Here is a 14945-nt window from a genome sequence, read left to right as displayed (position 1 = left end):
TGTTGTTACGGGGCTAATTCATTGACTAGAGTAGACCTACACTTCAACAAGGGTTCTTCTAAGATCTTCAAAGTTCTTCGAAGAACCTTAGGGTTCTTGGCACTGAAAATTGCACCCAAAAGGTTATTCCAAGAACCCCATAGGAGGTGGGGTTCATCGAGGAACCTCCTTAGTTGGTGGGGTTTCTTGCAGGAACCTAACTGCCCAACTGAAACATTTGGATTTGAATTTGAAAGGACAGCAGGTGCAGGCACTTAACTGAAAACTGTAAAGATCTCCTCAATTTAAGGTAAGGTTTGTCCCTTGTATGATCTAAATTGATATTGTTTTCTGATGACACTATCCATCTTTTCATATTTGTGCAAATCTTTCTAAAACAGAAAATGGACACAATTCAATGGATATCAATCAACAAAGAGGTAAGAATATGTACTGTAGGCTATAACAATATGTTGAAGGCTAGCTGTATTGGGTGCAGATGACTGAACTGCTCACTTTTGTGTCTGTCTGCAGGTATACAGACAAGGAGGCATACAAAGGTATGTCAGTTGGTATTGGTATGTTATGCAGATCACATTTACCATCCTCCTCCCTTACCACTACAATGAATATTCCACAGGCCTCTACATTATGGACAAGGTATGTGTATGAAAACCATTATTATAACAGTTTTTTTCATTCACATTTACCACAAAAACCAATGTATGAATACTGTTGTGTGCATGTTTTGTTAATCATCTGTTTAACTACTATTTTTTGGATTCACAGACTTCACCCTCCCTACACCTCTGATGAATATAACAGGAAACCTGTTCGATCACCATGCACTGCAAAATCATTCTGGCTATGGATACGCAGAACATCAACACATTAACATCAACAGGCCAGAGGGTATAGTCATAGGACTTGGGGCTCTGCTGGGAGTTTACCTCATATTCAGATTTTTTTATTCTGCTTTGCCACTAAAATTATAATGAACACTGACAACTACAATATTGTGTTATTGTTGTTATTGTTAACGTATTATTATTATTAATAATAATAATAATAATAATAATAGTAGGGGAGGGGGAAGTAGTTCAAATATTTACCCCAAAAGGTTCTTCAAAAGGTTCTTCGAAGATCCATTAAAAGGGGTTCTTTGAAGAACCCTTTTAAAGAGTTCTTCGAAGAACTTATAGGGGTTCCCCCACAGTTTCAATTTGAAGAACCCCTAAAGGATACTCCAGGAACCTTTACTTTTTAGAGTGTAAGGCCTTCGCCTAGACACACAAAAGCACATACATCACTTTCATTCATGTATCATCATGCCGGCACACATCAGATAACATGTTTGTAATACTAAGGCTAAAGGTGTATTGTAGCGCTGTTCATATAATCCATGCATCCACACAAAAAAATTGCAGTCGGGAAAGGCTCACATTCAGTTGGTCAGCACGTCCTCGCGCATATCGTTGTTAAATCTTAGGCCTATTGTTCCACAGGGATGCTGGCCCATGTTGACTCCAATGCTTCCCACAGTTGTGTCAAGTTGACTGGATGTCCTTTGGGTGGTGGACCATTCTTGATACACACGTGAAACTGTTGAGTGTGAAAAATCCAGCAGTGTTGCAGTTCTTGACACACTCAAACCAGTGCGCCTCGCACCTACTACAATATCATGTTCAAAGGCACTTAAACATTTTGTCTTGTCCATTCACCCTCTGAATGGCACACATATACATTCCATGTCTCAGTTCCCTCAAGGCTTAAAAATCCTTCTTTAACCTGTCTCCTCCCCTTCATCTACACTGAATGAAGTGGATTTAACAAGTGACATCAATAAGGAATCATAGCTTTCACCTGGTCAGTCTATGTCATGGAAAGAGCAGGTGTTCCTAATGTTTTGTACACTCAGTGTATTTAAACTATTTATAAGAAATAATCAGACATGCTTTTATATTTGCAAATAATTTAATCTTTGTAGTTAAATAACTGAAATGATAATTGTTTTTCAGCACCACTGAACTCACTTGTCCGAAGTCTCCTAAACAGGTGGCACAAGTTCCACACTAGTAGGGGGTACATACTGTACACACAGATCTCAACAGGTCAGTTACACAAGTGATGACTTGAAAACATGTTTACCGGAAGCCTGCACTTGAAACACATAGGCTACATATCTCTTGTTGATGGGCAGTGTAAAGTGCTGCACACAGGAATGACCTACTAAAGTGCTACCCAATTGCCCTGGGCATGCTATGAATGAAGTGGTGAAGAGAAAAGGAAGCACTTTAGTTTACAGTGCTGAAATAACAGGGCGGTTCAATAGTCGCCAAGGCTGCAATAGAGGTTTGTCCATATTAGTCCACGTGTGACACTAACACCAAAGTAAGGCCTGAATGTTGGGATTGAATTCACCTCATTCCAAGACTCCCGGAGTCTATTTTGGAGTACTGGAAAGGTGATACTTCAAGCACCTCCTTTGTCCTCCCTCTCTCTCTCTCTCTTACTTTCCTCAGCTCCCTCTTCCATGCCAAACCTGATGGTGGCTAAAGTTAGCCCCCTTGGGCTAGTATATAAGGCCCCAAGGGGCCAACACAACCATGTCAGTCCCATCAGCTTGGCGTAGGCTTCTCTTCTTGACCAACCAAAACCCCAACAAACTCTTAAGACATGGTGAGTGTGTTCGCGTACCTCTTATTGGGCAACAGTTTTTATGATCTAGGATTGTCTACGGTACACTGATAACTGAAAGCATCATTGATAGGATACCAAAGCAAACTGTATAATGGCACAGAAAATGGATTCTGAATTACATTTTAGAGGCTTCTAGAACAGTTTCCCAAATGGTGGTTCAGGACCCATTGGTGGAAGCTGGCTCCTCCTGAGCTAAAGACCCAAGACCGTCTCGTAGCTTAAATCTCTGGTTTTGTTGAATTGGTGCATCAAAAGGAAATACTCAAAGGATGTTTGGGGACCACTGCTCTAGAGATATTACAGAATCTTAGCCAATCTGAGGCTACAACAGAACAGGCCAAGTGTTTTTTTATACAACTCACCTTTCTATGAAAGCCTTATGCTGAGAAAGTGTGACTTGGATTCGTACAATTTATTCCGACGAAAGCTATAAGCACCCAGGCATAGAAATCTGAAGCAAAGCTAAGCATCACTGCCATGTGACTAATTGAAAGGCGGTTAACAATTTTGCAGAATGAGACAGAGCATCCTTAGAGGTCAATGACAATACATAGTCAATTCCTAGAGGGGATACTTTGTGCCCTTCCGGCACAATTGATGTTAATGACAGAGGAATCATTCTCAAAATATTGTTGGATTACCTTAGGAGTTCCTCTACCTCTTGCCACTGTGGAGGTCCAAGCCCTTTTGGCTCAGAATGACCAAGAGTGGCCTTTCATGGCCTAAACAGGCTGTTACAGTAAAATGTTGGTTGCGTTGGCTGTGTTGACCGTGAGTTAAACGGCATGTCCTGTTTATCGTTGACCCCCAGGCACCCAAGAAGGCCAAGAGGAAGCAGCAGCAGGGAGAGGGTGGATCCTCCAATGTGTTCTCCATGTTTGAGCAGAGCCAGATCCAGGAGTACAAGGAGGCTTTCACAATCATTGACCAGAACAGAGATGGCATAATCAGTAAGGACGATCTTAGGGACGTGCTGGCCACTATGGGTCAACTAAACACGAGTAATGAGGAGCTGGAAGCCATGGTCAAGGAGGCAAGCGGCCCCATCAACTTCACTGTCTTCCTCACCATGTTCGGCGAGAAGCTGAAGGGTGCTGATCCCGAGGACGTTATCGTGAGCGCTTTCAAGGTCCTGGACCCAGAGGCTACTGGCTTCATCAAGAAGGAATTCCTTGAGGAGCTCCTGACCACCCAGTGCGACAGGTTCACCGCTCAGGAGATGACCAACCTGTGGGCTGCCTTCCCCCCAGATGTGGCTGGCAACGTAGACTACAAGAACATCTGCTATGTCATCACACACGGAGAGGATAAGGACGATGAGTAAATCCACCTTTCTCAATCTCTCTACCTCTCTCCGTCCATCCCCCTCATTAACCCCCTTTTCCAACTCCGTGGCTTACGTGGTCTTGCTCCCCTCGCTCTTCTCTCCAGCTCTACCCTGCTAACTACGAAAGACTTGTCTCCTTTATTGAGATACTCCTTTGTCTAAGTTGAGAGGATTCAAGGCTTTGGGGTGTGTCCTGTGTGTGAGTATCAACAGGGGACAGTGGGATTCATTTTCAATAAATACATTTTGCACCATTGAAACTATTCCTCTCTATCCCTCTCCCTGCCTCCGATTCCTTCTCCTCTTCCCCATCCCTCACTTCTATCTCTCCCTGTCAAGTTGAACAGTTCATGCATCATACCTACATCATGTATGCATATACAGTTAAGTGTCTACAGACCAACGCTTTTACTCTTGGTGCTGTGGTGTATGCTCAATTGTTTATTTGAAACAAGTAGGCGATTGTTTTGTCTCAACTTGATGTGATGTAATCAATGGACTTGCCCCTATTCATGTACTCGAAAGAAGGAGCTTAAAAGGGACGAGTGCTGTACTACGGTTGAAAAAGAACAAAGCATGATTTAGCAGTGGATCCTAACTGCATTGTATGAGAGAGAGACGGCAAACATTGTGAGGAAGGAGGAAGGAGGAAGGAGACAAGGGGCGGCTAGCGGGGTCCAGGGGCATGCCCCCACAGTTTTTACATTTTTATTCTGAGGACTCTTGGGAGGCTTAGGACTACAACCAGGGTGGAATAAAATCACACGTCAGGTGTATTCAGGATGCTTTGAACATTGAATGAACATTCAAAACTTGACGACTTGGTTTGAAGTACTAAAAGTACAAAATAACATACTTGAGGCATTTCAATATAGCCTTTTCTCATTTTTATGATGTACAACACTGTCCAGGACATACTGTAGCTTAAAACATGTAGTTGCTCCGGCAGAACTGTGAAGAGGTGGAATAATAGAAGACGTATGGAGAATTACAGTAGTGTTCTTGCTGACACAAGCACATTTATTACCCTATATTGTTTCCCATTGTAAGGAATGAGAATTGTTCCACTGACCTACATTAGCTATTGTGAAAGACCAAATAAGCTCCACAGATGTGAACGAGCCTGCATTTGGGCTTATTTTAATTACTGTTCATTGAGATACGTTAAATACACCACCAAAAGTTGGTTTTGTTTAATTCAGGTCTGTCACGCCCTGGCTCTGGGGACTCTTATATGTTGAGCCAGGGTGTGGATTTTCTATGTGTTATTTTCTATGTTTTGATCTAGTTCCTGTATTTCTATGTTGGCCAGGGTGGTTCCCAATCAGAGGCAGCTGTAGCTTGTTGTCTCTGATTGGGGACCATACTTAGGCAGCCTGTTTGGCACTGTTTATTGTGGGATCTTGTTCCGGAAGGTTTGTGTTCAACCCAGGACTTCACGTTTGGTTTGGTTTGTTGTTTTTGTTCGTGTGTGTTAAGTACGTTAATTAAAAAGAATGTACGCATATCACGCTGCGCCTTGGTCCGCTTCATCTAACGACGATCGTGACAGAAGATCCCACCACCAGAGGACCAAGCAGCGTGCCCAGGAGGAGAAGTTGGCGATGTCCCAGGTGGGCGAATGGTGGTCTTGGGAGGACATATTCGCGGGCAGAGGGCCATGGGCAAAAGTGAATGCCCAGGCAGGAGAGGAGAAACGGCGCCAACTGTGCCGACGACGGACACGCGAGAGGCAACCCCAAGAAATGTTTTTGGGGGGGGCACACGGCGTGGACGACGGGGCTGCTGGAGGCAGCTACAGGACGAATTGGCGGATTAGGAGAGGAGGCCATCAGGTTTGGGGGGCTGGAAGGGTGGTTGGCGGAGCCTAGAGGTAGAGCAGAGCCAACTCCCCGTACTCAGGCTAGGCAGCGTGAGACTGGGCAGGTTCCATGTTATGCGGAGCCACGTACTGTGCCACGAGTGTTCCGGCACGGTCCTGTACGTCCTGTGCTAGCACCACGCACGTGTCGTGCTAAGGTGGGCATGCAGCCAGGACGGAGTGTGCCGGCTCAACGCTCGTGGCCTCCAGTACCCTTCCTCGGTCCCGGATATCCTGCGCCAGTGCCACGTGCTGTAATGCCAGTACGAGTGCACAGCCCTGTACGTCCTGTGCTGATGCCTCACACAGATTGTGTGGAAATAGGCATTCAGCCAGGACGGGTTGTGTCAGCTCTCCGCTCCAGACCTCCAGTCCATCTCCACAGTCCAGCCCGGCCTGTTCCTGTCCCTCGCACCAAGCCTGTGGTGCGCGTCGCCAGCCCGGTCTGGCCTGTTCCTGCTCCCCGCACCAAGCCAGTGGTGCGCGTCGCCAGCCCGGTCCGGCCTGTTCCTGTCCCTCGCACCAAGCCTGTGGTGCGCGTCACCAGCCCGGTCCCGGCCTGTTCCTGCTTCCCGCACCAAGCCTGTGGTGCGCGTCGCCAGCCCGGTCCGGCCTGTTCCTGCTCCCCGCACCAACCCTGTGGTGCGCGTCGTCAGCCCGGTCCGGCCTGTTCCTGCTCCCCACACCAAGCCTGTGGTGCGCGTCGCCAGCCCGGTCCGGCCTGTTCCTGTCCCTCGCACCAAGCCTGTGGTGCGCGTCGCCAGCCCGGTCCGGCCTGTTCCTGCTCCCCGCACCAAGACAGTGGTGCGTGTCGTCAGCCCGGTCCGGCCCGTTCCTGCTCCCCGCACCAAGCCAGTGGTGCGCGTCGCCAGCCCGGTCCGGCCCGTTCCTGCTCCCCGCACCAAGCCAGTGGTGCGCGTGGTCAGCCCGGTCCGGCCCGTTCCTGCTCCCCGCACCAAGCCAGTGGTGCGCGTCGCCAGCCCGGTCCGGCCCGTTCCTGCTCCCCGCACCAAGCCAGTGGTGCGCGTCGTCAGCCCGGTCCGGCCCGTTCCTGCTCCCCGCACCAAGCCAGTGGTGCGCGTCGCCAGCCTGGTCCGGCCCGTTCCTGCTCCCCGCACCAAGCCAGTGGTGCGCGTCGTCAGTCCGGCACGGTCCGTGCCTGTTCCACCGGTGCCTGGTCCGGCACCGGTCAGCTGCTCCACACCGGAGCCAGAGCAATCCGCTCCACCGGTGTCCAGTCCAGCTCCGGCCAGCGGGACCAGACCAGGGGCGCTACGGGGGGGTAGAGAGAGAGTGGTGGTCACGCCCGGAGCATGGACAGCGCCATTGAGGGCTTCAACCATTTTCATGTAGTCAACTGGGTCGGACTTCCAACTTCATTGTTTGATCTATCCTGGTGACCCTGTTGGAGTCATGTCCAACCGGGTCATCAGGAGGGATCAGCAAATTGTGAAGAAGAAAATGGACTACTTCAAAATGGAGATAGCCTCAATGGCACTGACCATGCTCTCACAGACGCTATAATGGCACAGATACAAAGATGAGTCCTCTATCTTTCTCTATGGGGTTGCCTGACCCAGAATAAAAAGGCCTTATCTCAATTGGAGTGCTCAACTCCTGCGTCCTCTCTCCTCTGTCCTCTCTGGCCTCCTTTTGAAATAGGTCAAAAGTAATCAAGGAGAGGCGGCGAGGAGAGGGAAAGTGGACGTAAATGCGCCTGTATCAAATGAGACTCTTCTTCTCCAATTGAGCATCATCAGGCAAATGACGTTTACAGGGTGGAATCCCAAAATAAATGTATAAAGTGATACAAACAAATGTAGCTAGTTGTGCAATACATTTTATAGATAAAAGGATAAGTAGCATGTTGTTTTTAAATGTTTGCATGCCTTTGAGAAAACAATAGCGGATTCAAATGGGGGTGTGGCAGATTCCAAAACTCTTCCGCAAAGAACTCAGGTAGGATACACTTGTGTTTCCTCGCCTAAAGGAGGCTATCGAGGAGGGGAGGACTGTCTTCCGTTTGCCTACTAACATAGATTTGGATATAATGATGAGATACCTATGTCTCCACCCTAACAATGGGATTTGTTGTCCACAGAGCGGAACGGCGGGCTATCAAGCTGCCGCCTATTCCTCTCTTTGGATTGGTGGATAAATCTCGATATTTTAACCCTTTTAGGAATATTCGATGAGGGGTGTTGACATCAACCGCTTGTATTCAATGGATAGAGATGCTATGCTAATAGCTACATGTCATGAATATGCATAGCCATCTTGAGACAACTGCGATAAAGTGTTTTTTCTCAAAGTTACCGGGATGTCACGTGTCCTACTTATATCAGTACACTTGTAACAACCTAAGCATTATGAAACTTCTATTCTATCAAATAAACCTCACGTAGCAATTTGTTGACCAAATTTGACACTCTTTCACTGACCTCCATACAAAAACTCCTCGCTTGGTGAGCGAAAGAAACGAAACAACGCAACCTACTGGAGAAGACAGATTTTTGGCCCAGTTGTCCCTCACGCTTCGCCTCTTCCTCTCTGCTACTAATGAATTGACAGTGACATTCTCCTCTACCACTCATCTGTTTCTGGGTCACGGAGGAGAGAGGACGGAGGACTGACTTTTTTTCAAATGAGAAAAGGCCAGTGCCACGTCCATATGCTGTCTCGTCACGTGTCCAAGTTTTATCTTTCATATAAGCTGATGTTGGACTCCGAACCCTCCAAACGGCGTGCTACACTTCCAGTCTTTTTTACTCCTCGACATTAGGTCGTAACTCAGCATCTGAATGTCATAGAGACGAAACAAAGATATCCACATGTGCATCGCGTCTTGTTTTGGAATGCTCAGCTTGTTTCTAGCCTAACGCATCGCAGAGTAAAGCGTCGTTAGGCCTATAGATCACTTATTATAATTGGGATCCATTTTTCCCCTTCGAATTTAACTGACAAGGGGTTTGCTTTTTGACCTTTTTCTACGGCGTATCCCACATACCCCCTCAATTCGATCACTGCTTTATTGTCGTGTCCATATCGAATCTAATCTAATTTTATTTGTCACATGCGCCGAATATAAACAGGTGTAGACTTTACCTTGAGATGCATACTTGCAAGCCCTTTCCCAACAATGCAGATTTAAAAAGTCAGAAAATTGTGCACAATTTTTAAAAAATGAAATAGTAACACAATAAAATAACAATAATGAGGCTATAAACAAGGAGTACCGGTACCGAGTCAATGTGCAGGGGTGCGAGGTAGTTGAGATAATATGTATATGTAGGTAGGGGTAAAAGTGACTAGGCAATCATGATATATAATAAACAGAGTAGCAGCAGCATATGTGAAGGGTGTTAAAGACATTTTACATTTTAGTCATTTAGCAGACGCTCTTATCCAGAGCGACTTACAGTTAGTGAGTGCATACATTTTCATACTAAGAGTGTCTATTTGTGAGTAGGTGTGTGTTTTGTGTGTGTGTATGTGTGTGTTGGAGTGTCAGTGTAGTATGTGTGAGTGTATGGGTAGAGTCCAGTGAATGTGCATAGAGCCAGTACAAGATTCAGGGCAAAAAAAAGGGGGTCAATGCAAATAGTCAGAATAGCCATTTGATTAACTGATCAGCAGTCTTATGGCTTGAGGTTTTTCAGGAGCCTTTTGGTCCTAGACTTGGCGCTCTGGTACCGCTTGCCGTGCGGTAGCAGAGAGAACATTCTATGACTTGGGTGGCTGGAGTCTTTGACAATTTTTAGGGCCTTCCTCTGACACCACCTGGTATAGAGGTCCTGGTTGGCAGGGAGCTCGGCCCCAGTGATGTACTGGGCCATACGCACTACCCTCTGTAGAGCCTTACGGTCGGATGCCAAGCAGTTGCCAGACCAAGTGGTGATGCAGCCAGTCAAGATGTTCTCAATGGTGCAGCTGTATACGTTTTTGAGGATCTGAGGGCCTATGGCAAATCTTTTCAGCCTCCTGAGGGGGAATAGGCATTGTCGTACCCTCTTCACGACTGTGTTGGTGTGTTTGGACCATGATAGGTACTTAGTGATGTGGACACCAAGGAACTTGAAGCTCTCGACCTGCTCCACTACAGCCCCGTTGATGTGAATGTGTGCTCGGCCCTCTGTTTCCTGTAGTCCACGTTCAGCGTCCTCCCAGGCAGAGATACTCTATACAGTGCATTCTGAAAGTATTCAGACCCCCTCACTTTTTCCACATTTTGTTACGTTACAGCCTTATACTAAAATGTATTAAATTACATGTTTTCCCCTCACCAATCTACACACAATACCCCATAATGACAAAGCAAAAACACATTTAAAATGTTTTGCACATTTATTAAAAATAAATAACAGGAATACCTTATTTACATGTATTCAGACCCTTTGCTATGAGACTCAAAATTGAGCTCAGGTGCATCCTGTTTCCATTGATCATCCTTGAGATGTTCCTACAACTTGATTGGAGTCCACCTGTGGTGAATTCAATTGATTGGACATGATTTGGAAAGGCACACACCTGTCTATATAAGGTCCCACAGCTGACAGTGCATGTCAGAGCAAAAACCAAACCATGAGGTCGAAGGAATTGTCCGTAGAGCTCCGAGACAGAATTGTATCGAGGCACAGATCTGGGGAAGGGTACCAAAAAATGTCTGCAGCATTGAAGGTCCCCAAGAACACAGTGGCCTCCATCATTCTTAAATGGAAGAAGTTTGGAACCACCAAGACTCTTCCTAGAACTGGCTGCCTGGCCAAACTGAGCAATCGGTGGAGAAGGGCCTTGGTCAGGGAGGTGACCAAGAACCCGATGGTCACTCTGACAGAGCTCCAGAGTTCCTCTGTGGAGATGGGATAACCTTCCAGAAGGACAACCATCTCTGCAGCCCTCCACCAATCAGGCCTTTATGGTAGAGTGGCCAGACGGAAGCCACTCCTCAGTAAAAGACACATGACAGCCCACTTGGAGTTTGCCAAAAGGCACCTAAAGGACTCTGACCATGAGAAACAAGATTCTCTGGTCTGATGAAACCAAGATTGAACTCTTTTGTCTGAATGCCAAGCGTCACATTTGGACGCTTCGCATTCTAATACATTTGCACACATTTCTAAAAACCTGTTTTTGCTTTGTCATTATGAGGTATTGTGTGTCGATTGATGAGGGAAAAAAACGATTTAATACATTTTACAATAAGGCTGTATCGTAACAAAATGTGGAAAAAGTCAAGGGGTCTGAATACTTTCCGAATGCACTGTATAATGATGAGATGTTCTTGTCTCTGCCCTAACAATGGGAGTCGTTGTCGCAAAGGCGGAAAGGCAGGTGGGAGGTGAGATCAGGTGGGAACATTCTAGCCAGTGAGAGGGCAGATACGTGTGTAAACAAAAGACAGACACAACTCTGATATAAAATTGTTTTTCTCAAAGTTGCCAAGACGCCACCTGTGTCCACTTATATCAGTGCATTCGTAACAACCTAAACTTCTATTAGATCAAATAAGCCTCACATTTTTTGTTGACCAAATCCGACACTGTCATAGATCTCCATACAAAAAATCCCCACTTGGTCTGCTTATTGCTGTATTCTCGCGTAGACAGATTTGGAGCCTCTCACTTCGCCTCTTCCTCTCTGTCCCAGGTAGAGTGCTTCCCTACAGTGAGAGCAAAGGCCAGTGCAGGGTGCGTCCCACTATTCCAATAAGCTTCCTCTTCTTGTCTCCTTTATTTCCTGTCCTTACAGATTCTGAAGAGACATCCACCATGTTGCTTTCACCTACAGTATATCATGTCTTCTTAGTTTTCAGTTCAGTCACAGTGCAGATAAAGGAGAGAAGATGAGGAGAGGAGGTAACTTTAGACTATTGAGGAGCAGCCCAACCTGTCTGGTCTCAGAAGTAAAGTGCGCTCTTCCTTATACCATATAGGGCCATAAAACTTTACTGATTCAACATTATGCTGGGGAAGAATTTAATATTAACATTTATTATGGTTTTTAGCGACAGACAGGCAACAGGAAGGCTGTGAAACCAGGTGGCACACAGAAGTCAGAGTGACCAAGTAGTATGCAAATTCTCAGAGGGAGAAAGAGGCACATCAGGACCGCTGTAGCACTGCGGTCAACCTACCTTGCAAACGAAAATCCTGTCAAGCATATTCCACATGATAGCATAGATAGGTTACCTAAAGTCACAAAAACGATGTGCACGCTTCAATGGGGCAGAAGTCCGTGTGTTGTTGTGAATCTGGGTGGCCAAAAAGCTATCAATAATGACAAGAAACTGCCATGTGTGGAATGTTAAGTGGCTCGTTTCAGCTACTTTCATCTTGTTCTTGATATCATGTTTTGAGGTATTTTGACTGATTTCATGTCAATGCTATGGCAAGAATTCGCTATCCAGCTAACCAACAACTAACTGTAATGATGTATTTGAGAGACAACAAGTGCTCATTGTGCAAATGTATTTATGTTTTCAATAAACATTTGGAGAGGAAATAAAGTTTACATGTTGTCAACAATCTAATTGCATGCGCGCATGCAAATTCTACAGGGTGGATGGTTTGACCCGGATTTTCGTTTGCAGGATAAGTTGACAGCATGTAGCTGCTGGCCATTGCCATTTCCTAGCAGCAGTATATTATACTGGCTGCACCCATCGCGGATTTATTTTTTAGCAAAATAAGAGTCCCCTGCAAAGACATGCTAAACTCACAGCATTGCAACCACCTTTGAAAAAAATAATGTATAATTGTATGTATTTTTTATATTGTATTATTTATACCAGCATTTATTTTGAAAGTTTACACAAATACTGGTATGTTGAAAGCTATTGTGTAGGCTATATTTAAACAAACAAAAAGGTGTAATGGGTTCGCACTCAAAAATATGTTGCATAAAGCTTACTTCATTATTTACTTTTTGAAATTATTTTCACTGCATCAGGGATCGTGTACACAGACATTTCGGCTTTACAGCTTTCTTCAGTGTGTAGGTACAATTTTCTTTTAATTCAAAACAGCATTTGCAAAGAACAATCGATGAGCAGCAGGTGCTTCTAATCAGGATTGCCACTCATCTGCCAATCAGGTCTACCGGTATACACATTAGTCACAAAGAAATACAGAATTAAAGGATATGGGAGTGGGCACAAAGGGCAACTCACAAATCAACCGCCCCAGGTGTCCGCTCACCTGAATACATCATATCAATTCATGAGATAGCCTACCACCGTGGGTTTTACGCACCAGCCAAGCTTCTGGGAGAGCGTGATGGTTCTCTTTTCATTAGGCTATATTTAAAGAAATACACTTTTAATAAAATATACATTTATGTTATTGGAATTACTCAATAGAATCTGCAAAACTTAAATGGGTCTCTTGTGCTGGGCAACGGGTTTAATGCAGAGTACTGGTGACTCCTTACTCAACCCACTCCGTTCACTGCAATGCAATGCACAGTATATGGGATACTGATTGGCTTGTAGAGAATTTTTCTACCTGTCTCAGCTAAAGTGGGGTGAGAAATACTCAGTAGGGTCTCTACTAACTAAATATGTGTCGTTTTGGAGGGGGACTGTGTCTACATACGCAGCAACACTTCCTTCTGACTGCAATTTTGAGAGTATAAACTGTGATCGTGGAGGAGATCATTGGCTATGACATTTGCAGGTAGCACTTCCTTCACAAAAGAGTCTATAATGTCACACATATTGCTGTTTTGAAGCCTCTGTTGAAGCAATGGTTGTGTAGTCTGTCCTGTTTTCACTGCATCCAACTGTGAAATGACTGCCAAATTTCTGATTTGGTCTCATACTGTTTGCTGTAAGTAACCTTCTTTGACATCAGATGTTTTCTTCAGAAATGTTAAAATAGGAAAGGCTTTACCCTCAAGATGATTGGGGAAATAGTTACATGTTGAAATAACATCAATATCTGACTGTACTTGCTCACTGATTGAGATTCTGTGAAGGCCCTCATTACATAATTCATACAAATGTATAACTCCTGCGGTGTCCTCAATGTTTGTAGATTCTATAGAGATAATCTCTATAGAGATTATATTTGAATCTTTTAAGATTAAGATTAACTGTGCCAAGTAGAGTCCCTTTTTGGTTTTTATCCCTGAACGACAGATTACTGAGATCAATCTGTAGGCCAACCTTTCATTGCCAACTGCTGGAAGATCAATAAAGCGAGATGGGGATACAGGGTTTCGCATTACAGTGGTGACTTTTGACCTTACACGAGAAACATAAAGTACAAGAATATCTGGAGTGCTGGTCCAAATTGTTTGTCTACTGAGTTCTGCTGCACAGTTACTACATGTGTGTGGTGCTTCTCCCTTTGTAATCATTTGCTTGAAAAGAATGTCAAGCATGCCTTTTCTGTTTGGAAGTGGAATTGATTTGATCACCATTAGGTTCAACACAACAGTACAATAATGTATTGTTTTAGAATTATTATAACATGCAGGACTAAATGCATATGTCTATAACACAGTGCCCCTCCAAAACTAACCATATTTGGTTAGTAGAGAATACTGAATATTTCCCACCCCACTTTAGCTGAGACAGGTAGAAAAGTTCTCTACAAGCCAATATGTATCCCATGTACAGTCTATTACAGTGTATTGCATTAGGCACTATAGAGGGGGCGGAGTGAAAATCCAGCAGCAGGCCGTGCGACACAGTCCCCCTCCAAAACAAACCATATTTGATTAGTAGAGACCCCACTGAATATTTTCCACCCCACTTTAGCTTAGACAGTTAGAAATGTTTTTTCTCTACAGCCCAATATTCTCAATATACCAGTGTCAACATTGTATTTGTTCATTATTGGTCTTAAAAAATATATTTTAAAACCATATTTTGTATTTGTTTTCATAAATTACTTATTGCATTTTCTTATTGGCACAATAAAAGTGGCAACTGATTCAAATTCAATATCGTTTTGAAATGCGCCCTTTTATTTTGAAGGTTTCCTCATTACCATTCCAAAGTGACGTCGTCGTGTGTGCTGTTCGCCTTACCTGTTCACACACAGTTCTGTATCCCTTGTCCCTCTCTTACTCTAT

The 14945-nt window shown here is 44.8% G+C and overlaps 1 protein-coding gene across 1 annotated transcript; it reads left to right on the top strand.

The window, feature by feature from the left end:
• Positions 1-3496: 3496 nt before the first annotated feature.
• LOC311145130 (myosin regulatory light chain 2, skeletal muscle) lies at positions 3497-4003 on the top strand (the record flags this gene model as incomplete). The annotated part of the gene is made up of 1 exon (XM_084181323.1): positions 3497-4003. Exon 1 carries the CDS (start codon positions 3554-3556, stop codon positions 4001-4003), a length of 450 nt encoding a protein of 149 aa, XP_084037449.1. The 5' UTR covers positions 3497-3553.
• Between the last annotated feature and the right edge of the window lie 10942 nt (positions 4004-14945).

This window comes from Coregonus lavaretus, assembly GCF_964263955.1.
Source record: "Coregonus lavaretus genome assembly, chromosome: 17".
Classification (NCBI taxonomy): Eukaryota; Metazoa; Chordata; class Actinopteri; order Salmoniformes; family Salmonidae; genus Coregonus; species Coregonus lavaretus.
This window is presented reverse-complemented; position numbering and strand designations above follow the sequence as displayed.